At 63.0% G+C, this 17,002-nt stretch overlaps 1 protein-coding gene across 2 annotated transcripts in view; it reads right to left on the bottom strand.

The window, feature by feature from the left end:
* The window catches only part of CPT1B (carnitine palmitoyltransferase 1B), a 36,343-nt gene extending 22,032 nt beyond the window's left edge, over nucleotides 1-14,311 (bottom strand). For both annotated transcript variants that reach the window (XM_054055331.1, XM_054055324.1), the window contains exons 1-3: nucleotides 14,069-14,311; nucleotides 13,854-13,993; nucleotides 11,014-11,185 (exon numbers count right to left, since the gene is read on the bottom strand). In XM_054055331.1, the coding sequence (XP_053911306.1) occupies nucleotides 11,014-11,185; nucleotides 13,854-13,993; nucleotides 14,069-14,209 (453 nt within the window). In that variant the 5' untranslated portion in view covers nucleotides 14,210-14,311. The remainder of the gene's footprint in view (nucleotides 1-11,013; nucleotides 11,186-13,853; nucleotides 13,994-14,068) is intronic.
* Nucleotides 14,312-17,002: the final 2,691 nt, after the last annotated feature.

The raw sequence follows: 17,002 nt of genomic DNA, 5'->3' as shown, positions 1-17,002 counted from the left end.
TGCCTTTATCCCGCATGCACCCCTGCACTGCAGCCGGGTCCTAATCCTGCACAGTGCCTTTATCCCCGCATGCACCCCTGCAATGCAGCCGGGTCCTAATCCTGCACAGTGCCTTTATCCCCGCATGCACCCCTGCACTGCAGCCGGGTCCTAATCCTGCACAGTGCCTTTATCCCCGCATGCACCCCTGCACTGCAGCCGGGTCCTAATCCTGCACAGTGCCTTTATCCCCGCATGCACCCCTGCACTGCAGCCGGGTCCTAATCCTGCACAGTGCCTTTATCCCCGCATGCACCCCTGCACTGCAGCCGGGTCCTAATCCTGCACAGTGCCTTTATCCCCGCATGCACCCCTGCAATGCAGCCGGGTCCTAATCCTGCACAGTGCCTTTATCCCCGCATGCACCCCTGCAATGCAGCCGGGTCCTAATCCTGCACAGTGCCTTTATCCCCGCATGCACCCCTGCAATGCAGCCGGGTCCTAATCCTGCACAGTGCCTTTATCCCCGCATGCACCCCTGCAATGCAGCCGGGTCCTAATCCTGCACAGTGCCTTTATCCCCGCATGCACCCCTGCAATGCAGCCGGGTCCTAATCCTGCACAGTGCCTTTATCCCCGCATGCACCCCTGCAATGCAGCCGGGTCCTAATCCTGCACAGTGCCTTTATCCCCGCATGCACCCCTGCACTGCAGCCGGGTCCTAATCCTGCACAGGTGCCTTTATCCCCGCATGCACCCCTGCAATGCAGCCGGGTCCTAATCCTGCACAGTGCCTTTATCCCCGCATGCACCCCTGCAATGCAGCCGGGTCCTAATCCTGCACAGTGCCTTTATCCCCGCATGCACCCCTGCACTGCAGCCGGGTCCTAATCCTGCACAGTGCCTTTATCCCCGCATGCACCCCTGCACTGCAGCCGGGTCCTAATCCTGCACAGTGCCTTTATCCCCGCATGCACCCCTGCAATGCAGCCGGGTCCTAATCCTGCACGGTGCCTTTATCCCCGCATGCACCCCTGCAATGCAGCCGGGTCCTAATCCTGCACAGTGCCTTTATCCCCGCATGCATCCCTGCACTGCAGCCGGGTCCTAATCCTGCACAGTGCCTTTATCCCCGCATGCATCCCTGCACTGCAGCCGGGTCCTAATCCTGCACAGTGCCTTTATCCCCGCATGCACCCCTGCAATGCAGCCGGGTCCTAATCCTGCACAGTGCCTTTATCCCCGCATGCACCCCTGCACTGCAGCCGGGTCCTAATCCTGCACAGTGCCTTTATCCCCGCATGCACCCCTGCACTGCAGCCGGGTCCTAATCCTGCACAGTGCCTTTATCCCCGCATGCACCCCTGCACTGCAGCCGGGTCCTAATCCTGCACAGTGCCTTTATCCCCGCATGCACCCCTGCACTGCAGCCGGGTCCTAATCCTGCACAGTGCCTTTATCCCCGCATGCACCCCTGCACTGCAGCCGGGTCCTAATCCTGCACTGTGCCTTTATCCCCGCATGCACCCCTGCACTGCAGCCGGGTCCTAATCCTGCACAGTGCCTTTATCCCCGCATGCACCCCTGCAATGCAGCCGGGTCCTAATCCTGCACAGTGCCTTTATCCCCGCATGCATCCCTGCACTGCAGCCGGGTCCTAATCCTGCACAGTGCCTTTATCCCCGCATGCACCCCTGCACTGCAGCCGGGTCCTAATCCTGCACAGTGCCTTTATCCCCGCATGCACCCCTGCACTGCAGCCGGGTCCTAATCCTGCACAGTGCCTTTATCCCCGCATGCACCCCTGCAATGCAGCCGGGTCCTAATCCTGCACAGTGCCTTTATCCCCGCATGCACCCCTGCAATGCAGCCGGGTCCTAATCCTGCACAGTGCCTTTATCCCCGCATGCACCCCTGCACTGCAGCCGGGTCCTAATCCTGCACAGTGCCTTTATCCCCGCATGCACCCCTGCACTGCAGCCGGGTCCTAATCCTGCACAGTGCCTTTATCCCCGCATGCACCCCTGCACTGCAGCCGGGTCCTAATCCTGCACAGTGCCTTTATCCCCGCATGCACCCCTGCACTGCAGCCGGGTCCTAATGCCTGCACAGTGCCTTTATCCCCGCATGCACCCCTGCAATGCAGCCAGGTCCTAATCCTGCACAGTGCCTTTATCCCCGCATGCATCCCCTGCAATGCAGCCGGGTCCTAATCCTGCACAGTGCCTTTATCCCCGCATGCACCCCTGCACTGCAGCCGGGTCCTAATCCTGCACAGTGCCTTTATCCCCGCATGCACCCCTGCAATGCAGCCGGGTCCTAATCCTGCACAGTGCCTTTATCCCCGCATGCACCCCTGCACTGCAGCCGGGTCCTAATCCTGCACAGTGCCTTTATCCCCGCATGCACCCCTGCACTGCAGCCGGGTCCTAATCCTGCACGGTGCCTTTATCCCCGCATGCACCCCTGCAATGCAGCCGGGTCCTAATCCTGCACAGTGCCTTTATCCCCGCATGCACCCCTGCAATGCAGCCGGGTCCTAATCCTGCACAGTGCCTTTATCCCCGCATGCATCCCTGCACTGCAGCCGGGTCCTAATCCTGCACAGTGCCTTTATCCCCGCATGCACCCCTGCAATGCAGCCGGGTCCTAATCCTGCACAGTGCCTTTATCCCCGCATGCACCCCTGCAATGCAGCCGGGTCCTAATCCTGCACGGTGCCTTTATCCCCGCATGCATCCCTGCAATGCAGCCGGGTCCTAATCCTGCACAGTGCCTTTATCCCCGCATGCATCCCTGCACTGCAGCCGGGTCCTAATCCTGCACAGTGCCTTTATCCCCGCATGCATCCCTGCACTGCAGCCGGGTCCTAATCCTGCACAGTGCCTTTATCCCCGCATGCACCCCTGCAATGCAGCCGGGTCCTAATCCTGCACAGTGCCTTTATCCCCGCATGCACCCCTGCACTGCAGCCGGGTCCTAATCCTGCACAGTGCCTTTATCCCCGCATGCACCCCTGCACTGCAGCCGGGTCCTAATCCTGCACAGTGCCTTTATCCCCGCATGCACCCCTGCAATGCAGCCGGGTCCTAATCCTGCACAGTGCCTTTATCCCCGCATGCACCCCTGCACTGCAGCCGGGTCCTAATCCTGCACAGTGCCTTTATCCCCGCATGCACCCCTGCACTGCAGCCGGGTCCTAATCCTGCACAGTGCCTTTATCCCCGCATGCACCCCTGCACTGCAGCCGGGTCCTAATCCTGCACAGTGCCTTTATCCCCGCATGCACCCCTGCACTGCAGCCGGGTCCTAATCCTGCACAGTGCCTTTATCCCCGCATGCACCCCTGCACTGCAGCCGGGTCCTAATCCTGCACAGTGCCTTTATCCCCGCATGCACCCCTGCACTGCAGCCGGGTCCTAATCCTGCACAGTGCCTTTATCCCCGCATGCACCCCTGCACTGCAGCCGGGTCCTAATCCTGCACAGTGCCTTTATCCCCGCATGCACCCCTGCACTGCAGCCGGGTCCTAATCCTGCACAGTGCCTTTATCCCCGCATGCACCCCTGCAATGCAGCCGGGTCCTAATCCTGCACAGTGCCTTTATCCCCGCATGCACCCCAGCAATGCCGCCGGGTCCTAATCCTGCACAGTGCCTTTATCCCCGCATGCACCCCTGCACTGCAGCCGGGTCCTAATCCTGCACAGTGCCTTTATCCCCGCATGCACCCCTGCACTGCAGCCGGGTCCTAATCCTGCACAGTGCCTTTATCCCCGCATGCACCCCTGCACTGCAGCCGGGTCCTAATCCTGCACAGTGCCTTTATCCCCGCATGCACCCCTGCACTGCAGCCGGGTCCTAATCCTGCACAGTGCCTTTATCCCCGCATGCACCCCTGCACTGCAGCCGGGTCCTAATCCTGCACAGTGCCTTTATCCCCGCATGCACCCCTGCAATGCAGCCGGGTCCTAATCCTGCACAGTGCCTTTATCCCCGCATGCACCCCTGCACTGCAGCCGGGTCCTAATCCTGCACAGTGCCTTTATCCCCGCATGCACCCCTGCAATGCAGCCGGGTCCTAATCCTGCACAGTGCCTTTATCCCCGCATGCATCCCCTGCACTGCAGCCGGGTCCTAATCCTGCACAGTGCCTTTATCCCCGCATGCACCCCTGCAATGCAGCCGGGTCCTAATCCTGCACAGTGCCTTTATCCCCGCATGCACCCCTGCAATGCAGCCGGGTCCTAATCCTGCACAGTGCCTTTATCCCCGCATGCACCCCTGCACTGCAGCCGGGTCCTAATCCTGCACAGTGCCTTTATCCCCGCATGCACCCCTGCACTGCAGCCGGGTCCTAATCCTGCACAGTGCCTTTATCCCCGCATGCACCCCTGCACTGCAGCCGGGTCCTAATCCTGCACAGTGCCTTTATCCCCGCATGCACCCCTGCACTGCAGCCGGGTCCTAATCCTGCACAGTGCCTTTATCCCCGCATGCACCCCTGCACTGCAGCCGGGTCCTAATCCTGCACAGTGCCTTTATCCCCGCATGCACCCCTGCACTGCAGCCGGGTCCTAATCCTGCACAGTGCCTTTATCCCCGCATGCACCCCTGCACTGCAGCCGGGTCCTAATCCTGCACAGTGCCTTTATCCCCGCATGCACCCCTGCACTGCAGCCGGGTCCTAATCCTGCACAGTGCCTTTATCCCCGCATGCACCCCTGCACTGCAGCCGGGTCCTAATCCTGCACGGTGCCTTTATCCCCGCATGCACCCCTGCACTGCAGCCGGGTCCTAATCCTGCACGGTGCCTTTATCCCCGCATGCACCCCTGCACTGCAGCCGGGTCCTAATCCTGCACAGTGCCTTTATCCCCGCATGCACCCCTGCAATGCAGCCGGGTCCTAATCCTGCACAGTGCCTTTATCCCCGCATGCACCCCTGCAATGCAGCCGGGTCCTAATCCTGCACAGTGCCTTTATCCCCGCATGCACCCCTGCACTGCAGCCGGGTCCTAATCCTGCACAGGTGCCTTTATCCCCGCATGCACCCCTGCACTGCAGCCGGGTCCTAATCCTGCACAGTGCCTTTATCCCCGCATGCACCCCTGCAATGCAGCCGGGTCCTAATCCTGCACAGGTGCCTTTATCCCCGCATGCATCCCTGCACTGCAGCCGGGTCCTAATGCCTGCACAGTGCCTTTATCCCCGCATGCATCCCTGCAATGCAGCCGGGTCCTAATGCCTGCACAGTGCCTTTATCCCCGCATGCATCCCCTGCAATGCAGCCGGGTCCTAATCCTGCACAGTGCCTTTATCCCCGCATGCATCCCTGCACTGCAGCCGGGTCCTAATCCTGCACAGTGCCTTTATCCCCGCATGCACCCCTGCACTGCAGCCGGGTCCTAATCCTGCACAGTGCCTTTATCCCCGCATGCACCCCTGCAATGCAGCCGGGTCCTAATCCTGCACAGTGCCTTTATCCCCGCATGCACCCCTGCACTGCAGCCGGGTCCTAATGCCTGCACAGTGCCTTTATCCCCGCATGCACCCCTGCAATGCAGCCGGGTCCTAATCCTGCACAGTGCCTTTATCCCCGCATGCACCCCTGCACTGCAGCCGGGTCCTAATCCTGCACAGTGCCTTTATCCCCGCATGCATCCCCTGCACTGCAGCCGGGTCCTAATCCTGCACAGTGCCTTTATCCCCGCATGCACCCCTGCAATGCAGCCGGGTCCTAATCCTGCACAGTGCCTTTATCCCCGCATGCACCCCTGCACTGCAGCCGGGTCCTAATGCTGCACAGTGCCTTTATCCCCGCATGCACCCCTGCACTGCAGCCGGGTCCTAATCCTGCACAGTGCCTTTATCCCCGCATGCACCCCTGCACTGCAGCCGGGTCCTAATCCTGCACAGTGCCTTTATCCCCGCGTGCATCCCCTGCAATGCAGCCGGGTCCTAATCCTGCACGGTGCCTTTATCCCCGCATGCATCCCTGCACTGCAGCCGGGTCCTAATCCTGCACAGTGCCTTTATCCCCGCATGCACCCCTGCACTGCAGCCGGGTCCTAATCCTGCACAGTGCCTTTATCCCCGCATGCACCCCTGCACTGCAGCCGGGTCCTAGTCCTGCACAGTGCCTTTATCCCCGCATGCACCCCTGCACTGCAGCCGGGTCCTAATCCTGCACAGTGCCTTTATCCCCGCATGCACCCCTGCACTGCAGCCGGGTCCTAATCCTGCACAGTGCCTTTATCCCCGCATGCACCCCTGCACTGCAGCCGGGTCCTAATCCTGCACAGTGCCTTTATCCCCGCATGCACCCCTGCACTGCAGCCGGGTCCTAATCCTGCACGGTGCCTTTATCCCCGCATGCACCCCTGCAATGCAGCCGGGTCCTAATCCTGCACAGTGCCTTTATCCCCGCATGCACCCCTGCAATGCAGCCGGGTCCTAATCCTGCACAGTGCCTTTATCCCCGCATGCACCCCTGCACTGCAGCCGGGTCCTAATGCTGCACAGTGCCTTTATCCCCGCATGCACCCCTGCAATGCAGCCGGGTCCTAATCCTGCACAGTGCCTTTATCCCCGCATGCACCCCTGCACTGCAGCCGGGTCCTAATCCTGCACAGTGCCTTTATCCCCGCATGCACCCCTGCAATGCAGCCGGGTCCTAATCCTGCACAGTGCCTTTATCCCCGCATGCACCCCTGCAATGCAGCCGGGTCCTAATCCTGCACAGTGCCTTTATCCCCGCATGCACCCCTGCAATGCAGCCGGGTCCTAATCCTGCACAGTGCCTTTATCCCCGCATGCATCCCTGCAATGCAGCCGGGTCCTAATCCTGCACAGTGCCTTTATCCCCGCATGCACCCCTGCAATGCAGCCGGGTCCTAATGCCTGCACAGTGCCTTTATCCCCGCATGCACCCCTGCAATGCAGCCGGGTCCTAATCCTGCACAGTGCCTTTATCCCCGCATGCATCCCTGCAATGCAGCCGGGTCCTAATCCTGCACAGTGCCTTTATCCCCGCATGCATCCCTGCAATGCAGCCGGGTCCTAATGCTGCACAGTGCCTTTATCCCCGCATGCACCCCTGCACTGCAGCCGGGTCCTAATCCTGCACAGTGCCTTTATCCCCGCATGCACCCCTGCACTGCAGCCGGGTCCTAATCCTGCACAGTGCCTTTATCCCCGCATGCACCCCTGCAATGCAGCCGGGTCCTAATCCTGCACAGTGCCTTTATCCCCGCATGCATCCCTGCACTGCAGCCGGGTCCTAATCCTGCACGGTGCCTTTATCCCCGCATGCACCCCTGCAATGCAGCCGGGTCCTAATCCTGCACGGTGCCTTTATCCCCGCATGCACCCCTGCAATGCAGCCGGGTCCTAATCCTGCACAGTGCCTTTATCCCCACATGCACCCCTGCACTGCAGCCGGGTCCTAATCCTGCACAGTGCCTTTATCCCCGCATGCACCCCTGCAATGCAGCCGGGTCCTAATCCTGCACAGTGCCTTTATCCCCGCATGCACCCCTGCAATGCAGCCGGGTCCTAATCCTGCACAGTGCCTTTATCCCCGCATGCACCCCTGCACTGCAGCCGGGTCCTAATCCTGCACAGTGCCTTTATCCCCGCATGCACCCCTGCACTGCAGCCGGGTCCTAATGCTGCACAGTGCCTTTATCCCCGCATGCACCCCTGCACTGCAGCCGGGTCCTAATCCTGCACAGTGCCTTTATCCCCGCATGCACCCCTGCACTGCAGCCGGGTCCTAATCCTGCACAGTGCCTTTATCCCCGCATGCACCCCTGCACTGCAGCCGGGTCCTAATCCTGCACAGTGCCTTTATCCCCGCATGCACCCCTGCAATGCAGCCGGGTCCTAATCCTGCACAGTGCCTTTATCCCCGCATGCACCCCTGCACTGCAGCCGGGTCCTAATCCTGCACAGTGCCTTTATCCCCGCATGCACCCCTGCACTGCAGCCGGGTCCTAATGCTGCACAGTGCCTTTATCCCCGCATGCACCCCTGCAATGCAGCCGGGTCCTAATCCTGCACGGTGCCTTTATCCCCGCATGCACCCCTGCACTGCAGCCGGGTCCTAATCCTGCACAGTGCCTTTATCCCCGCATGCACCCCTGCACTGCAGCCGGGTCCTAATCCTGCACAGTGCCTTTATCCCCGCATGCACCCCTGCACTGCAGCCGGGTCCTAATCCTGCACAGTGCCTTTATCCCCGCATGCACCCCTGCAATGCAGCCGGGTCCTAATCCTGCACAGTGCCTTTATCCCCGCATGCACCCCTGCAATGCAGCTGGGTCCTAATCCTGCACAGTGCCTTTATCCCCGCATGCACCCCTGCAATGCAGCCGGGTCCTAATCCTGCACAGTGCCTTTATCCCCACATGCACCCCTGCACTGCAGCCGGGTCCTAATCCTGCACGGTGCCTTTATCCCCGCATGCACCCCTGCACTGCAGCCGGGTCCTAATGCTGCACAGTGCCTTTATCCCCGCATGCACCCCTGCACTGCAGCCGGGTCCTAATCCTGCACAGTGCCTTTATCCCCGCATGCATCCCTGCAATGCAGCCGGGTCCTAATCCTGCACAGTGCCTTTATCCCCGCATGCACCCCTGCAATGCAGCCGGGTCCTAATCCTGCACAGTGCCTTTATCCCCGCATGCACCCCTGCAATGCAGCCGGGTCCTAATCCTGCACAGTGCCTTTATCCCCGCATGCACCCCTGCACTGCAGCCGGGTCCTAATCCTGCACGGTGCCTTTATCCCCGCATGCACCCCTGCACTGCAGCCGGGTCCTAATCCTGCACAGTGCCTTTATCCCCGCATGCACCCCTGCAATGCAGCCGGGTCCTAATCCTGCACAGTGCCTTTATCCCCGCATGCACCCCTGCAATGCAGCCGGGTCCTAATCCTGCACAGTGCCTTTATCCCCGCATGCATCCCTGCACTGCAGCCGGGTCCTAATCCTGCACAGTGCCTTTATCCCCGCATGCACCCCTGCAATGCAGCCGGGTCCTAATGCTGCACAGTGCCTTTATCCCCGCATGCACCCCTGCACTGCAGCCGGGTCCTAATCCTGCACAGTGCCTTTATCCCCGCATGCACCCCTGCACTGCAGCCGGGTCCTAATCCTGCACAGTGCCTTTATCCCCGCATGCACCCCTGCACTGCAGCCGGGTCCTAATCCTGCACAGTGCCTTTATCCCCGCATGCATCCCTGCAATGCAGCCGGGTCCTAATCCTGCACAGTGCCTTTATCCCCGCATGCACCCCTGCACTGCAGCCGGGTCCTAATCCTGCACAGTGCCTTTATCCCCGCATGCACCCCTGCAATGCAGCCGGGTCCTAATCCTGCACAGTGCCTTTATCCCCGCATGCACCCCTGCACTGCAGCCGGGTCCTAATCCTGCACAGTGCCTTTATCCCCGCATGCATCCCTGCAATGCAGCCGGGTCCTAATCCTGCACGGTGCCTTTATCCCCGCATGCACCCCTGCAATGCAGCCGGGTCCTAATCCTGCACAGTGCCTTTATCCCCGCATGCACCCCTGCAATGCAGCCGGGTCCTAATCCTGCACGGTGCCTTTATCCCCGCATGCACCCCTGCAATGCAGCCGGGTCCTAATCCTGCACGGTGCCTTTATCCCCGCATGCACCCCTGCAATGCAGCCGGGTCCTAATCCTGCACAGTGCCTTTATCCCCGCATGCATCCCTGCAATGCAGCCGGGTCCTAATCCTGCACAGTGCCTTTATCCCCGCATGCATCCCTGCAATGCAGCCGGGTCCTAATCCTGCACAGTGCCTTTATCCCCGCATGCACCCCTGCACTGCAGCCGGGTCCTAATCCTGCACAGTGCCTTTATCCCCGCATGCACCCCTGCAATGCAGCCGGGTCCTAATCCTGCACAGTGCCTTTATCCCCGCATGCACCCCTGCACTGCAGCCGGGTCCTAATCCTGCACAGTGCCTTTATCCCCGCATGCACCCCTGCACTGCAGCCGGGTCCTAATCCTGCACAGTGCCTTTATCCCCGCATGCACCCCTGCACTGCAGCCGGGTCCTAATCCTGCACAGTGCCTTTATCCCCGCATGCACCCCTGCAATGCAGCCGGGTCCTAATCCTGCACAGTGCCTTTATCCCCGCATGCACCCCTGCAATGCAGCCGGGTCCTAATCCTGCACAGTGCCTTTATCCCCGCATGCACCCCTGCAATGCAGCCGGGTCCTAATCCTGCACGGTGCCTTTATCCCCGCATGCACCCCTGCAATGCAGCCGGGTCCTAATCCTGCACAGTGCCTTTATCCCCGCATGCACCCCTGCAATGCAGCCGGGTCCTAATCCTGCACGGTGCCTTTATCCCCGCATGCATCCCTGCACTGCAGCCGGGTCCTAATCCTGCACAGTGCCTTTATCCCCGCATGCACCCCTGCAATGCAGCCGGGTCCTAATCCTGCACGGTGCCTTTATCCCCGCATGCACCCCTGCAATGCAGCCGGGTCCTAATCCTGCACGGTGCCTTTATCCCCGCATGCACCCCTGCAATGCAGCCGGGTCCTAATCCTGCACAGTGCCTTTATCCCCGCATGCACCCCTGCAATGCAGCCGGGTCCTAATCCTGCACAGTGCCTTTATCCCCGCATGCACCCCTGCACTGCAGCCGGGTCCTAATCCTGCACAGTGCCTTTATCCCCGCATGCACCCCTGCACTGCAGCCGGGTCCTAATCCTGCACAGTGCCTTTATCCCCGCATGCACCCCTGCACTGCAGCCGGGTCCTAATCCTGCACAGTGCCTTTATCCCCGCATGCATCCCTGCACTGCAGCCGGGTCCTAATCCTGCACAGTGCCTTTATCCCCGCATGCACCCCTGCACTGCAGCCGGGTCCTAATCCTGCACGGTGCCTTTATCCCCGCATGCACCCCTGCAATGCAGCCGGGTCCTAATCCTGCACGGTGCCTTTATCCCCGCGTGCATCCCCTGCGCCGCAGCGGCGTCGCAGCGCCGCTCACCACCCAGATCCTGGTGCTGCGGCTCATTCTGCCGTGGGGTTCGAACATCCACCCGTGGTACGAGAGCAGCAGTTTGAGCGTCTGCCGGAAGAGGACGACGGCCGAGAGCCAAACGCCGGTGGAGAAGACCACGGCGCTCAGCGCCGTTCCGCTCGCGTCGCTCAGGAAGCGGCTGCGGGGGCAGAAAGTGAAGGAGAAGACATCACCACCAATGGTGGAACATCTTCACGTCCATCGTTTGAGGGACACCTGATGGGACGTCTTCACGCCCATCGTTTGAGGGACGTCTGATGGGACGTCTTCACGCCCATCGTTTGAGGGACGTCTGATGGGACGTCTTCACGTCCATCGTTTGAGGGACGTCTGATGGACGTCTTCACGCCCATCGTTTGAGGGACTCCTGATGGGACGTCTTCACACCCATCGTTTGAGGGACGTCTGATGGAACGTCTTCACGCCCATCGTTTGAGGGACGTCTGATGGGACGTCTTCACGTCCATCGTTTGAGGGACACCTGATGGGACGTCTTCACGCCCATCGTTTGAGGGACGTCTGATGGGACGTCTTCACGTCCATCGTTTGAGGGACATCTGATGGAATGTCTTCACGCCCATGGTTTGAGGGACGTCTGATGGAACGTCTTCACGCCCATCGTTTGAGGGACGCCTGATGGAACGTCTTCACGCCCATCGTTTGAGGGACGCCTGATGGAACGTCTTCACGCCCATCGTTTGAGGGTGGGACGATGGGTCGGGACACAGAGGGTGGACCTCTCCACCGTGGGGAGACAGCGCCCGTGGGGTGGGACGTGCAGGGTGGCCTCCACCAAGGGCTGGGGAACGTGAGGTGGCCTCACCGAGGGAGAGGGTCAGTGGGACAATGCTCGTGGGCGGGGACATGGTGTTGGCCATCGCCAAGGGGTGTGGTCCATGGGACCATGGCCATGGGTTGGGATATGAGGGTGGCACCACCGAAGGATGTGGCTGGTGGGATGATGCCCATGGGTTGGGACAGGGTTGGTGGCCCCATGGCCATGGGTTGGGACAGGGTTGGTGGGCCCATGGCCATGGGCTGGGACACAGGGGTGGCCCCACTGAGGGACAAGGCTGGTGGGACCATGGCCATGGGTTGGGACATAGCTGGTAGGACAATGTCTATGGGTTGAACACACAGGGGTGGCACCACCAAAGGATCTGGCTGGTGGGACCATGGCCTATGGGTTGGGACAGGGTTGGTGGCCCCATGGCCATGGGTTGGGACACAGGGGGTGACCCCACCGAGGGTCAATGCTGGTGGCCCCATGGCCATGGGTTGGGACACAGGGGGTGACCCCACCGAGGGTCAATGCTGGTGGCCCCATGGCCATGGGTTGGGACACAGGGGGTGACCCCACTGAGGGTCAAGGCTGGTGGGCCCATGGTCATGGGTTGGGACAAGGTTGGTGGGACCATGGCCTATGGGTTGGGACACAGGGGGTGACCCCACCGAAGGTCAATGCTGGTGCCCCCATGGCCATGGGTTGGGACAGGGTTGGTGGCCCCATGACTGTAGGTTGGGACAGGGCTGGTGGGACAATGCCCATGGACTGGGACAGGGTTGATGGCCCCATGGCCATGGGTTGGGACAGGGCTGGTGGGACGATGGCCATGGGCTGGGACACAGGGGGTGACCCCACCGAGGGTCAATGCTGGTGGGCCCATGGTCTTGGGTTGGGACAGAGTTGGTGGCCCCATTCCCATGGGTTGGGACAGAGTTGGTGGCCCCATGGCCATGGGTTGGGACAGGGTTGGTGGGACCATGGCCTATGGGTTGGGACACAGGGGGTGACCCCAGCAAGGGATGCGGCTGGTGGGACCATGGCCATGGGTTGGGACATAGGGGTGGCCCCACCAAAGGATCTGGCTGGTGGGACTATGGCCATGGTTTGGGACAGGGTTGGTGGCCCCATGGCTGTAGGTTGGGACAGGGTTGGTGGCCCCATGGCTGTAGGTTGGGACAGGGCTGGTGGGACAATGCCCATGGACTGGGACAGGGTTGATGGCCCCATGGCCATGGGTTGGGACACAGGGGGTGACCCCACCGAGGGTCAAGGCTGGTGGCCCCATGGCCTTGGGTTGGGACACAGGGGGTGACCCCACCGAGGGTCAAGGCTGGTGGCCCCATGGCCTTGGGTTGGGACAGGGCTGATGGCCCCATGGCCATGGGTTGGGACACAGGGGGTGACCCCACCGAGGGACACGGCTGGTGGCCCCATTCCCATGGGTTGGGACAGGGTTGATGGCCCCATGGCCATGGGTTGGGACAGGGTTGGTGGCCCCATGGCCATGGGTTGGGACAGGGTTGGTGGCCCCATGGCCATGGGTTGGGACAGGGTTGATGGCCCCATGGCCATGGGTTGGGACACAGGGGTGACCCCACCGAGGGTCAATGCTGGTGGCCCCATGGCCTTGGGTTGGGACACAGGGGGTGACCCCACCGAGGGTCAATGCTGGTGGCCCCATGGCCTTGGGTTGGGACTCAGGGGGTGACCCCACCGAGGGTCAATGCTGGTGGGCCCATGGTCATGGGTTGGGACAGGGCTGATGGCCCCATGGCCATGGGTTGGGACACAGGGGGTGACCCCACCGAGGGTCAATGCTGGTGGGCCCATGGCCATGGGTTGGGACAGGGCTGATGGCCCCATGGCCATGGGTTGGGACACAGGGGGTGACCCCACCGGGGGTCAATGCTGGTGGCCCCATGGCCATGGGTTGGGACTCAGGGGGTGACCCCACCGAGGGTCAATGCTGGTGGCCCCATGGCCACGGTTGGCGCCCCTCGGCCGCGCCGCCCGCACTCACCTTTGGGGCAGGCAATGGCGGATGCGGGCGATCATCCCCAGCGAAGGGTCCACGTGGCAGTAGAAGGAGCCGGCGGTGGCCATCACCACCACCATCCAGCTGGACGGCGAGGCGGGGTAGACGCCGGTCAAGAAGCTGTTCTGTAGGGCCCCGGGAGGTCAGGATGGCGGTGACGGAAGCGTTCCCACCACCCGACCGCCCCCGCTGGGACCCACCTTGGCGCGAACCAAACGCTTCTTCCAGGACGAGAGTCCGGCGAGGTAGAGGTGTTTGATGGCCTCGCGGCTCAGGTGGAAGTCCAAACCCTCGGGGGTGACGGTGAACTGGAAGGCGACGGCTTGGTGAGCTTCCGCCATCCTGGCGCCGAGCGTGGGGACCCCTCGGGGAAACAAAGGCACCCCGGTGGCCTTGGAGGCGCAACGGGCGCGACCGCGGCCCGTGGCAAGCGGCCAGGCTGAGGCGCGTGCCGCAGGCCGTCACGCGCTGCTGGCGGAGGGCCCACTGAGGCAAGGGGCACCAAGGGAGGGGGGGGGGCGGCTGCGGGGGAGGCTGTGGGTGCTGCACCCCAAAGGGCTGCAGGGGAGGTGGGGGCTGCACCCATAGGGGCTGTGGGTGCTGCAGGGGAGGTGGGGGCTGCACCCATTGAGGCTGCACCCATAGGGGCTGCGGGGGAGGCTCTGGGTGCTGCACCCCAAAGGGCTGCGGGGGACGTGGGGGCTGCACCCGTAGGGGCTGTGGGTGCTGCAGGGGAGGTGGGGGCTGCACCCATAGGGGCTGCAGGGGAGGTGAGGGCTGCACCCATCGGGGCTGTGGGTGCTACACCCCTCAGGGCTGCAGGGGAGGTGGGGGCTGCACGGGAGGTGAGGGCTGCACCCATTGAGGCTGCACCCATAGGGGCTGCAGGGGAGGCTCTGGGTGCTGCACCCCAAAGGGCTGCAGGGGAAGTGGGGGGCTGCACCCATAGGGGCTGCAGGAGCTGCAGGGGAGGTGGGGGCTGCACCCATAGGGGCTGCAGGAGCTGCAGGGGAGGTGGGGGCTGCACCCATAGGGGCTGTGGGTGCTGCAGGGGAGGTGGGGGCTGCACCCATAGGGGCTGCAGGGGAGGTGGGTGCTACACCCCTCAGGGCTGCAGGGGAGGTGGGGGCTGCACGGGAGGTGAGGGCTGCACCCATTGAGGCTGCACCCATAGGGGCTGCAGGGGAGGCTCTGGGTGCTGCACCCCAAAGGGCTGCAGGGGAAGTGGGGGCTGCACCCATAGAGGCTGTGGGTGCTGCAGGGGAGGTGGGGGCTGCACCCATAGGGGCTGCAGGAGCTGCAGGGGAGGTGGGGGCTGCACCCATAGGGGCTGTGGGTGCTGCAGGGGAGGTGGGGGCTGCACCCATAGGGGCTGCAGGGGAGGTGGGTGCTACACCCCTCAGGGCTGCAGGGGAGGTGGGGGCTGCACGGGAGGTGAGGGCTGCACCCATTGAGGCTGCACCCATAGGGGCTGCAGGGGAGGCTCTGGGTGCTGCACCCCAAAGGGCTGCAGGGGAAGTGGGGGCTGCACCCATAGAGGCTGTGGGTGCTGCAGGGGAGGTGGGGGCTGCACCCCTCAGGGCTGCAGGGGAGGTGGGTCCTGCACCTGTCAGGGCGGCAGGGGAGGTGGGGGCTGCACCCATAGGGGCTGCAGGGGAGGTGAGGGCTGCACCCCTCAGGGCTGCAGGAGCTGCAGGGGAGGTGGGTGCTGCACCCCTCGGGGCTGCAGGGGACGTGGGGGCTGCACGGGAGGTGGGGGCTGCACCCACAGGGGCTGCAGGGGAGGTGGGGACTGCACCCACAGGGGCTGCAGGGGAGGTGGGGGCTGCACCCATAGGGGCTGCAGGGGAGGTGGGGGCTGCACCCACAGGGGCTGCAGGGGAGGTGGGGGCTGCACCCATAGGGGCTGCAGGGGAGGTGAGGGCTGCACCCATTGGGGCTGCAGGAGCTGCACCCATTAGGGCTGCAGAGGCTGTGGGTGCTGCATCCGTCAGGGCTGCAAGGGAGGTGAGGGCTGCACCCATCGGGGCTGTGGGTGCTGCTGGGGCTGCAGGGAAGGTGAGGGCTGCACCCCTCGGGGCTGCAGGGGCTGTGGGTGCTGCAACCATTGGGGCTGAAGGGGCTGTGGGTGCTGCAACCATTGGGGCTGAAGGGGCTGCAGGTGCTGCAACCATTGGGGCTGCAGGGGCTGTGGGTGCTGCACCCATTGGGGCTGAAGGGGCTGTGGGTGCTGCACCCATCGGGGCTGCAAGGACTGTGGGGTGCTGCACCTGTCGGTGCCGGGGCTGCAGGGAAGGTGGGGGCTGCACCCGTTGGGGCTGCAGGGGCTGTGGGTGCTGTTGGTGCTGCACCCCTCAGGACTGCAGCGGCTGTGGGTGCTGTACCCGTCAGTGCTGCAGGGGCTGTGGGAGCTGTGGGTGCTGCTGCATCTGCTGGTGCTGCAGAGGCTGTGGGTGCTGCATCCATCAGGGCTGCAAGGGAGGTGAGGGCTGCACCCCTCGGGGCTGCAGGGGCTGTGGGTGCTGCAACCATTGGGGCTGCAGGGGCTGCAGGTGCTGCAACCATCGGCGCTGAAGGGGCTGTGGGTGCTGCACCCATCGGGGCTGCAAGGACTGCGGGGTGCTGCACCCGTCGGTGCCGGGGCTGCAGGGAAGGTGGGGGCTGCACCCGTTGGGGCTGCAGGGGCTGTGGGTGCTGTTGGTGCTGCACCCCTCAGGACTGCAGCGGCTGTGGGTGCTGTACCCGTCAGTGCTGCAGGGGCTGTTGGGGCTGTGGGTGCTGCTGCATCTGCTGGTGCTGCAGGCGCTGTGGGTCTTGCTGGGCCGCAGGTGCTCGGGCTGCTGCCGGGCTCATGGGTGCTGTTGGGATTGTGGGTGTCGCTGGGCTGTAGATGCTGCTGGTTCCATGGGGGCTGTGGGTGCTGTGGGTGCTGCTGTTTCTACGGGTGCTGCAAGGGCTGTGGGTGCTGCCATTTCTATGGGTGCTACAAGGGCTGTGGGTGCTGCCATTTCTATGGGTGCTACAAGGGCTGTGGGTGCTGCTCTCTCTATGGGTGCTGCTGTTTCTACGGGTGCTACAAGGGCTGTGGGTGCTGCTGTATCTGCGGGTGCTACAAGGGCTGTGGGTGCTGCTAT

The sequence above is a fragment of the Cuculus canorus genome, chromosome 1, assembly GCF_017976375.1.
Source record: "Cuculus canorus isolate bCucCan1 chromosome 1, bCucCan1.pri, whole genome shotgun sequence".
In the NCBI taxonomy this organism is placed as follows: Eukaryota; Metazoa; Chordata; class Aves; order Cuculiformes; family Cuculidae; genus Cuculus; species Cuculus canorus.
Note: the sequence above shows the minus strand (reverse complement) of the source record. Positions and strands in the feature narration are given on the sequence as shown.